The 11147-nt window shown below is 31.2% G+C and overlaps 1 protein-coding gene across 1 annotated transcript; it reads left to right on the top strand.

The window, feature by feature from the left end:
• Nucleotides 1-815: 815 nt before the first annotated feature.
• Nucleotides 816-5413, top strand: LOC115712573 (protein SCO1 homolog 2, mitochondrial). The gene is made up of 7 exons (XM_030640872.2): nucleotides 816-1059; nucleotides 1605-1737; nucleotides 1882-1957; nucleotides 4371-4571; nucleotides 4669-4758; nucleotides 4840-4972; nucleotides 5057-5413. The coding sequence occupies exons 1-7, from the start codon at nucleotides 989-991 to the stop codon at nucleotides 5163-5165; spliced, it is 813 nt and encodes a 270-aa protein (XP_030496732.1). The 5' UTR covers nucleotides 816-988; the 3' UTR covers nucleotides 5166-5413.
• The last annotated feature ends 5734 nt before the right edge of the window (nucleotides 5414-11147 follow it).

Here is an 11147-nt window from a genome sequence, read left to right as displayed (position 1 = left end):
GCCTTTACGAATACAATGAATGCAAGTTCTTAAGTTTTCTTAAGCAAGTATTGCAAGAGAATTCAACCCTTAATCTATAGGATTCACTAGCTATTTATAGTAATTTGAGAATTACATTTAGTTTTCCTTTTCCCTCTATTTGGGAGCTTACAGTGAATTGCACACTTGGGCTGCCTCGTGAAGTCCAGCCAATGACGGAGAGGATCTACTGACTAGGTAGATCGGATTTGGTTAACACCGTGTACTCTGATTGTGGGCAATCAACTGTGAATTAATTGCTTGATATCTATTTGAAGAAGTTTTCCTATTTGTCTTGATACAATCAACTGGACTAATTTTCCAGGAACACGCTGTCTTACCCTTCTAGACTCACAGTACTGGACATGTTTCTAGACACAGTCTATCAATAGCGGAAGGTTATACAATTACGGGGCTGAAGTATGCTCTTGGAAGGACCAATTCAAATGGGCTTGGCCCACTTTATCTTCTTTAGGGGACCCACTGATGGGCTCTAGGCACTCACCTGAATTCCACGTGTCCACTGTCGAAAATGCGGATAACAATAATGAACATACATTTGCAGAAACATCACAACTATACTAGTATACAAATAAAATATTACAACTACACTCTAAGAAAACTCTCATAAAAATATAAACAAAAACAATATATCATAAAAAACTTAAGAAACAAAAACTGCCATATGTATATTTTTCAAAAAAATCTCATATATTTAGTGTAATTTCCACTTTTGAAAATGCCCAAATGATACAGGCCCATGAGTGAATAGGGGGCGTTACACTCTCTTTGGAATGGGCTTTGTGATCTAATGTTTTGGAAGCTGGAAGGAAGTAGATGTTTTTGTTGGGACTAAATCGGAGGGAAAATATACAGAGCTGATCTCACCGATTCATTAACGCCATGGATTCTTGCTCAAGAAAGCTTCCCAATACAACCCCATGAAAGCATAGACATTTTCCTTGGTACCATGCCCATTTCTCGTTTTCTTTTCCTTTCTTCCAAACGCCACTCAGGAGAGTCTCTCAATTTATTCCGAAGGTACTATTCAATACCCTTGAACCGTTTTCTTGTTTCTTAGTCTGTTGACCTTGTTTTTACTTAATAAAAATATTTTTATACAGGGTGGGTGAGAGGCTGAGAGCTCCTATAGCTCAATCTCAGATACCCATTGGAATTGAGTTTCTTTCCATTTGAGTGCAAATATATACACTAAATACTACCTAAGCTGTATATAAGAGTAGTAGTACTAGTTTTTTTGGTGTTTCCCATTTTATGTTTGATGATAAATTTGGTTGGTTTTTGGTGCTCATTTCTTTCTTACTAGTATTATTACATTAAGTAAGAACAGAAAATATGGAACTCTGAGCAAGTATCTGAACTTGTTCATTTTGAGTCCCTGGGTCAGATGCCGAACACTCTTGTTCTTTGGAACAATGACTTTCAGCAGACATTCAACTATTATGGTTTTCCTTATATGTTTAGGCATTGTCGATACAAAGAGATATCTTCAGCAACATACTGAAGAAAGTTCCTTCACAGTTTGATATCTGAATACATTACTGTACTGTTTGAGCCCCTTGTAGGTTTGGTCCTTGTAAGAGGATTCAGTCCCGTAACTATGTAAATTCATCAAATCATGCTAATGGGAAGCCTGGTGGTGATCGTGTAATGAACGTAGATTCACAAGCTTCTAGGACTTGGGGTACCTATGTCATTGTATGCTGCCGTCTTCTTTAATCCTATGTTATTCTTGAATGTTGCAATTCTTAAGAGCTTTTGTGTGTGAATGTATCATCATGTGATGAAAGGTGGGCTTCTAATTCTTTAGTATGATAGTTTTTGTTTGGACATTTTCTGCAGCCTGCTGCTCTACTAGGATTTGTGGGCCTGGCGGGTTTAGCTCACTATAATGATGAAAGAAGAGCAATTCCAAAAGGTACTTCATTTTATCCCTCATAATTTGAAGTTTCTGTTTTCTCTTGTTAGAAAGAAAAAAGAATCTGAAACTTTAATGGTTTGTATACTTGGCCGTACAGCTTAGGGGCTACATTTTTGTTGATTCGCTTTTTCATTCTTCTATTTATTTCCTCGACATGGTTTTAAATTTGGTTAATTCTTGATGTGTTTATAAGGAAGGGCCTTGAGAATTGACATGCTCTATGCTATGTGTACAGAAGCAATTAATCATTGATTTTGTTGGGGATGTGCTTGTTTAGTTATTAATTTATCTTAAGTTCTTATCTGTTATTAAAGATTAATGATTTCTTTAACTTAACATCCGTTCTGAACAATAGTGATTGCATAGTTGCTTATTACGTAATCTAATCAAATGAAGTTGTATTGATAATCTTGGATTGAGAGAAGACAGATGTGTGAAGTCTTACAAAACTTTATAACTGACATTCTACTGCTCTGGTTGTTGCTGCTGTAAATTTTCTGAATTATGCTCCTCAATTTTCTTTCCCATGCGATGGAAATAAGCTATGAATTATTATTATCATTATTATTATTATTTTAAGAAAATAGCAGCTTGATGAGTATCAGTTTACTGATGATATTTTAATGAAATTACACCTCTTTTCTCATGATAAGGTTAATTTGTATGCCACCACATTTTACATGGTGAGTGAGAAATTGTGAGATTGTTTGATCATGGGTGAATAGGGTAAAGTGGGGGTGATCTCTAAACTGAAGTGTTATGGGGATGCTTAGAAAGGAAAGGAAAGATAATCCCAAGATTCTCTATAAGATAAAAGTAAATGGATCCGACCGTCTTGGGTTCAATTGAGAAGTCTTTCTCATGGCTGGAGTGGAATTCAAGTACCACGCAGTATTTTGGATTGGATTCAGTTTTCTCTTATAATTCTGAAATTAATTATCCCTGCTAATATATGAAGTAGGAGGTTGATAGATTGTTGATCAATAGGTTGCACTGTTGCACAATATTGAAGTCTTGAGTTCTAATAAGTTATACTCGGTGTCGTTATACGCTAAAAAGCTATAGTACTGTTTCTTAATTAATTGTTGTAGGGATTGATTCAGTTTCTATTATCTCTGTTCAATATAGTCTAAGCTTTTGAGTTTCTATTAGCATACAAGTAGTTATCCTATGCAGTTGAAAGTGGGTTTTGGTTCTGTTGTATGATTTAAAATCTTTAACTGCCAAGTTTTTAAGATGGCTAATTATGATTTTTGCCTCTAAACTTTGACATATACCAAATCATGCCCCTTGAACTTTTCTGGCCGTTAAAAATTCTTCCTGAACTATTGAGATTGTTTGATTTAAAGACTTTTGTCCAATTTCATTCAATTTTACTAATTCGATGATTGCCCATGTACTTAATCATAATCCCTAGACTTTGATATTTACCAAATCGTGCCCCTTAAACTTTGACATGTGCTAAATCGCATTCCCTGAACTTTCATTTATGTTAGAATTTCTTACTAAAATTAGATAAAAGTCCTTAAATCCAACAATCTCAATAGTTGAGGAAGAATTATTAACGGTCTTCAAAGTTAAGGGGATATGATTTGGTATATGTCAAAATTTGGGGTCAAAAATCTTAATTAGCCTTTTAAGAATCACTATGGCCAGTAGTGCCATTTGTACTATACAAAAAATGTTGTTCCGACAGGCCACACCCACACATATATTTGTTGATTTGTACGCATCATGTTCTATTGCATATTGTTTTTGTAGAGTTTTCTGTCTTAGTATTGTCCAAACACAATGTTGTCTCCCCAATTTATGCAGTGTCCTTCATCTATCGCAATATAGATTTTACATATTGACCCATAGCAGAAGAGATTGTAAAAGCGAAAAAAGAAAAAGAAAAGAAATCATAGATCATCACCATATTTCGAGTCTTCACGTAATTTTCTCTTTTTATTGTCATATATGCTGCTTTATAGTTTGCAGTGTTTTAATCTGATCATTGATCAAATTCATGGTGTTTTAATAATTGTTATCAAACCCCTTGGTAGGTATCTTCTTTATCACGGGGTTGGGGAGCCTGGTTGACTCCTCAGTTTGTTGCCAGGGCTTACCTGGTCCAACTTGCAAGCAATCTGAGATTATACATATATATATATATATATTTTTTTTTTTTCCTTGAAAAAAGAGAAGGTATGATAGAGATGACTTTTGGAGAGTGCTGGGCTTGGTTAAACACGAATGATTTGGTAATGATTAGTCGTATATCCATCATTAGGCTCAGTGAACTTGCTCTAGTGTGAAATAGTTTGTTTGTCCAAAATTATAAACGAACATCGAGTTCCTGATGAAGCTTTCTCTTATTGTCCACAAGTATACCAGAGTCATAACATGTTTTTGGTCATTGTTGGATCAGGCCAGGGTACCAGCTCTAGTGGAACTACTGCCAAGGGGCCTATAATTGGTGGCCCTTTCAGTTTGATAGACACACAGAATCAGACGGTCACTGAAAGGAACTTTCTGGGAAAGTGGGTTCTCCTTTACTTTGGGTATACATTTTCTCCTGACGTTGGCCCAGAGCAAATCCAGATTATAGCCAAGGCTATAGATAAACTTGGTTTGTTCTCACCTCTTTTCTTATTTTATTTCATCTGCTCTTTATTTGAGTTAACTGCTTAGTGCTTACATTGATTTTATTTTTATTTTGAGGAAAGAGTCTAAACATAATGTGAAGGTTCTACCGGTGTTTGTTACGATTGATCCACAACGTGATACACCTTCACAACTCCAAGCTTACATTAAAGGTTAGGCTTTCCTATCCACATATAGCAAGCACCAATTCATTTCTTTTACAGAAATAGCATGCTGACACTTTAATTTGCCAGAATTTGATTCGAGGATCATAGGATTAACCGGGCCTGTTTCAGCTGTTAGACAATTGGCGCAAGAATACCGTGTTTTCTTTAGGAAGATTGAGGAGGATAAGGATGATTATCTTGTTGAATGTTCGCACAACATGTATGCGTTCTCAAGAAAAGCTAAACTTTTTCTTTATCTTTCTATTATGCTGATTGAGCTTTCTTGTTTTGTATATGAAAACAGGTACTTGTTGAACCCAAACATGGAAGTTGCTGGAGTGTTTGGTGTGGAGTACGATGCAGATGATTTATCTGATGCAATTTTAAAGGAACTGAAGAGAACCCAAAATTAACAAACTATTCCCTTACATTGCAATATTCATTGCCAACTTTATTTTTCAACTTTTTTTACTCTTTTCTTTCATGATTGTATTTCTTCTATACATGTCACTGTGGTTGGTTGATAGAAACTTTTGCTCCCAAGTCACCACCACCACCAAGCCCCAAACAACTTTTTTCAGTACCTACAAATAAACCAAGAGAAAACAAGAGAGGGAGATACTATTAAAGATTTTATAAAGATAATGATGTATTGAGGAAATTTCCGTTCTCCTTGACTTTAATGTTTTAATGTTAGAGGATTTATCTTTAGCATTTCTGGATAAGGATGAGAGAAGAGACGACAGAGATGTTATGTTCTTTGGCAAACATGGAGAAACCCATTACTTTGATAAGAGAAGAGACGACAAAGATGTTTTCTTTGGCAACATAAAGAGACCCAGTGCTTTGATATTATTGCAATTTCACTTTTATGAAAAGTTAATTAGGACAATAAGAGCATATGAGATGGAGTACTAAAACAGTAGTCTAATGCTATATTTTAAGTTTTCAAGTTATATGAATTATATGTTGTATTAAATTAAATTTATTTTTAAATAAATTAGTAATTTTAAAAAAACATCTTTTAAAAAAACTTAAAATCCACAATAAATCTAATTCTTATTTAAACTCAGTTTTTTTTTTTGCTTAAGTTAAAAATTTATATTATTCCTTTAAAAAAGAAAAATTATATTATTATATCGTGTTAATTTTTGACATAATATCTGCTCCACTTACATTTATTAGTATATAATTTTTTAGTGTCATCATCTTTTTTTGGCATAAATTATCTCTAATTCTCTCATTTTTTTTAAAAAAAAAATTACTGTAATATAAAAATAAAAAATAGAGAATTTATTCTTTAATTAACGTATGCACATATTATTACAATTATTTTTACGATTTTAATTGATTATTTTAAAAAAATTGAACTTCATGTATTATTATTATTATTTTGGAATTCTTTGGTAATAGGATTTGATATGTAAAATAATTTATTTAATATAATATACTTTGTTTCAAATATTTGAATATATAATATTAGTAAATTTATAATGTGGTATATTTTTCTGACTATTATTGTTATAATAACTAGGTAAATGTAAAGTTTCGAGCCATGTAAATGTTAGTTTTATTTAAGATACATTATCATAAATCAAAAAAAACATCTCATCTTAATAAAGTATAAATGCATTCCAGCATGAGCTTCAAATTGGGAAAGACTAACCTGGTCAATATAGTGCAAATGATATCAACAACTAATTAAGATACATCAAAATTCAAATATCATACTACATAACATCTATCTGAATCAAGAACTTTACCTCTTTATTACAGTAATTGTAGAATATGATATCCTTTTCCTACTTGCAGCCACCAATAAGTATCCTCTAGAACATGATAATTCAGGCGAATTATACATTAATTAGTTACCTGTTCATAAATCCCATACATCAACTTTTTTGTATTATTATTTTATTTTTAATTTGACCAAAACCCCCCGAAATCAAACAAATGCATTTGAAGTATATATATGTCCCTGCCATTTAAGTCTAACTCAAAGTGTAAATATGTCTGCTGCGGAGCTCTATAAAATTAAAACACCAGCCAAAGGATAAAATAAGTAATATGTGTACAGTATAACAACTAATTGTTTTATTTATAATTGAGCAAAAAATAAAACTTGTTTATTTATATAAGGTATATAGATATATACATGTCCCTTCATATAGTATGCTTAATTTAAGAGATCAACCTGCTATACTACATAAGGTATAATATATGCTATACTACATAAGATATAAGATATATTATATACATGAGTGAAGTAAGTTTTTGGAAAGATAAAATCTTATATATTTCTTGTACTTCAACCAGGTGGAAATTGGCACTTACAAACTAATAAAAATACAATTAATTATTCTCTAGTAAAAATATCGATAACTTAGAACATAGAAACTACGTATGATCTGCCGAATTCCAAATCTAATTTGGAGTTTAGAGGAAGAACATCACAATGAGTCTATCCATAATATGTATCATCAAACATGAACTACGAATTCAAAATTTGAAAAATTATCTCACCCAAAAAATAACAAAAACAACAACAAAGAATCGCTAATAAACAATCTCACTTATTAAAATTAATCGAGATTCTAACAGAAATAATCCAAAATATTTTCTTAGCACCTTAAGGCATCTACATCTTTCCAATGTATTGAAGAACGAAAACATACCTCTTACAATATATCAAAGCTCTCTAAACCATTAGATTGTATTATTCAAAGCTTCATGAAGATTCTAGATTCAAACACACAATAACATTGTTCTAATTACATCAAATTAAAGAAATAGAAAACAAAAATTATATCGCATGTAAATTAGATATGAGCAGTAGGTAAAGATTGTTTAATCGTAAATGCCGTTTAATTTTTTTGGGGTTTAATTGTACGATTTGTTAGAGAGATATGTGGGTAACATGATTTTTTTTAATTTTAAAAAAGATTGTTTAATTTTTTGCTTTAATTATTGGGTTTATTTATTTGTTAATGTTTAACGTTAACAGTCTGTTAAGTTAATCGTATAAGGCTAAATAAAAAAAAAGAATCGTTAAAAAAAATCGTTAAACCAATAATTGCCGTCAGATAGACACTTTTTATATATAAAAATATTTTTCAAATATTAAAATTACAAATTCATTCTTACTTAGTTTTTAATATCCATTTGATTTCAATCACTAATTTTAAATTATACTAAATAATACTTCCGTAATATACTATATAATAATATTTAAATATGATGAGAAAAAAATGTTGGAATATAAGCTAGCATCTATAACTTTATTAATATAGTATAAGTGTAATTTAATGAGAAAAAAATCAAAATATTTTGTATTTTGTTTGTATTGTTATATTTATAGATTGAAAAGGGTATATGTGTAAATTAATCAACAGAAGTCAAAAATATTGTGGCTTTTATTTAGGTTATAGATTGGTTGTCTAATGATTTGTTGAATTTTGGACTAAATAAATGAAACTTTCATAATTAAAGTTTTTCATAGATCATTAAGGGAATCCTTTTATACACATTTTTCAATTACAATATTACCATTAATTATTTTTAAGTATTTAATTAATTAATAATTATTAATAATATCTTACATTTTATACTAATTTGCATCTTCAAATGTAATTGTACATTAGAAATTTAAAACACAATAACAAATATTGTAACTAATATAAAGTTTGTTTATTTTTTTTTTTACCAATTTTGCTTAACATTTAGACCTTCCATTGACAATGGTAAGTGACACTATTGACTGTTCCCCAAAGTATAAATTAAGAGCCGTATTGCATTTTAAAATAATCACATATGCATTCCAAACATGGGTGAAATTAGGAGTATTCATTGGATCATATTCAATATTTTTTGATTTATCCAAATTCAATCAAATTATATATTAAATGTTAGATTTTAACATCCGATCCAAATATATTTTTTTAAATTTTTGAATAAGTTGCAGTGCCGAAAATAAGATTCAAATATTTTACGTATAACAATATAAAATCGAACTAATAACAAGTGTAACAAAATATTTGAATCTTATTTTAGGCATAGTAACCTACTCAAAAATTTTAAAAAATATATAGATGGTCCTAAATAACTACAATATACACGATCATAAAATTTTTTTGGCTAAAAAGCTTTGAAAAATAATAGGTGGTCTAATTCATTAAATAATAATTAAAGCTAATCAAATTACTATTTTATCCTTCTAATTATCTATTAAATCCCTAAGTACCATGAATTAATATGAGTAGTTCATCTATAATCTTATTATAGATTTGAGCTCAATAACTAAATTCACTTTCATAATTAACCCTTTCCTCTCCGAAAGTTTAGATTCCACTTATTATATAACATGTTCCTAGCCATCCATGATATTATGTTCCTAGAACAACAGTTGTAAGTTTCATATTTAAGAAGCTTTAATGAATGAACCAAAAACATAATAAACACAAACATAATCCGAATCAAAATCACACAGACTACTAAATAGTGCTTAGTAAACCATACTAGCAATATTATATTAAATGTTATATACATTTATACATTACTAACTCATTTCATTTATATGTTATGAACCTAATTCTCTTGTAATCTTACAAGATCATACATACACTCTTATATGAGTAAATAATTTTTTTGATATTGATTAATTATAACAAGTAATTAACATATTCTTATATAATATATTTATGTTTCATATATTTATAAATATATTATCCTTAATTTACTTTCTTTTAAAGCATAAACCCTAACATATGGAGACCTAGAGAAGCATGAGCCTCAACAAGGGAATAAAGTTGCAAGACCCCATCTTGCCAAGGGTAGCATCTTGCCAGGTTCATGTGGTGAGCCTCGTCTCACCATAGCACATTCTCTTCTTTACTTATCCTCTCCTCTTCTCACCCTCTATTCTCTTCTCCATTTCACTTTATCTATTTTCTTATCTTTTTGCTCTCTCTTTGTCAATTTTATGGTACTAAATCAGGTACACAACGGAAGAATTATTTTTCATTATCATTATACCATATGCCTAAGATCGCTATATGTATATTTATTAAACTAAAAGTAAAAATATAAAAATAATATTTACCTCTTGATGCCTATCAATGTATCCTTGAATCTTTTTGTATGTTTCATCCTTTCAGGTTAATTAGAAATTCACACAGTAGTCTTCCAAATCGCTCCACCATACACAAGAAGTAATGTGGGCTACTAGGACAAAGTGTATATGAAGTTCTTGTTTTAATCTCAACACATAAGCAAGAATAATTTCTTTTGTGATAAATAGAAAAGTTTTTATGATAAAAACCTTTTTAGGTTGGGCGTGTGATGCTCTCTCCTTATTCTCATGGCGAAGAGGAAGAAGACAGAATCAAAGCATGTAAGAATAGTTTCTACTAATGAGAATGATTCGTGCGACCTCCCAGCTTTGATCCAAGAGGATGAATCTATGGTTCAGGTAGAGGTTTTTCTCGATCCTTGCAGTGAGCTGGAAATTGATCTGAAAGAAGTCGATGTTCTTCGTGTGCCTAGTGCTGCTAAATTGACCCCAAAGTCTGCGAGTTGGGTGGAGGAGGTGGAAAAAATAGATTTTCAAGCTTCAGCTAAGGATGCTTGGAGTAAAATCAATGTGAATTAGGTAAGAACCCTTTCTTCACGATTAGATTTTACTAAACCATTGGAGATCAAGTTGTTGCTAAATTGGATTTAGAGGAAGTTGAAATTGAGGCTTCTTACTGGAAATCATCGATTGTTTGTATAGTTTTGGGAGCAAATCCCCTATTCAGAGTGTTTTAAGGGTTTATTAAGAGAATTTAGGGGAATTTAGGAGTGGAAAAGATTGTGAGGATACATTCTAGTTTTACTTTTGTAAGCTTTAGAAAAGAAGTTACTAGAGATGTAATCCTTGAGACTGTAGTGATTCACTTTGATAAGAAACCAGTGGTTCTAAGACCATGGACAACTAATATGGATACGATGCAAATGGTGAGGTCTGTCTCTGTTTAGGTTAGGCTTAATGGATTAAGGCTCAAATATTGGGGGAAGAATAATTTGAGTGCTTTAGTGAGCACTATAAAAAACCTATCATGGTGGACAAAGTCACTCTAGAAAGGCCAATGATCAAATATGTTAGAGTTTTGGTTGATGTTGAAGTTCAAATAATCCTCCAAAGTTTATTACCTACATTAACGAGAGGAAACAACTCGTTGAGCAGTAGGCTGAATACGAGTGGCTTCCATCCAAGTGTTCAGGTTGTGCCTTATTGGGTCACACGGTAGCTAACTATAATAAAGGGAAACATTTAGTTTGGAAAAAGAAACCAAAGGGGGAAAAGAAGGGTACCACAAGAGGTGATAATCTAGACCCAACTGTAGAAACTTGTAATA

This window comes from Cannabis sativa, chromosome 4, assembly GCF_029168945.1.
Source record: "Cannabis sativa cultivar Pink pepper isolate KNU-18-1 chromosome 4, ASM2916894v1, whole genome shotgun sequence".
Lineage (NCBI taxonomy): Eukaryota > Viridiplantae > Streptophyta > Magnoliopsida > Rosales > Cannabaceae > Cannabis > Cannabis sativa.
Note: the sequence above shows the minus strand (reverse complement) of the source record. Positions and strands in the feature narration are given on the sequence as shown.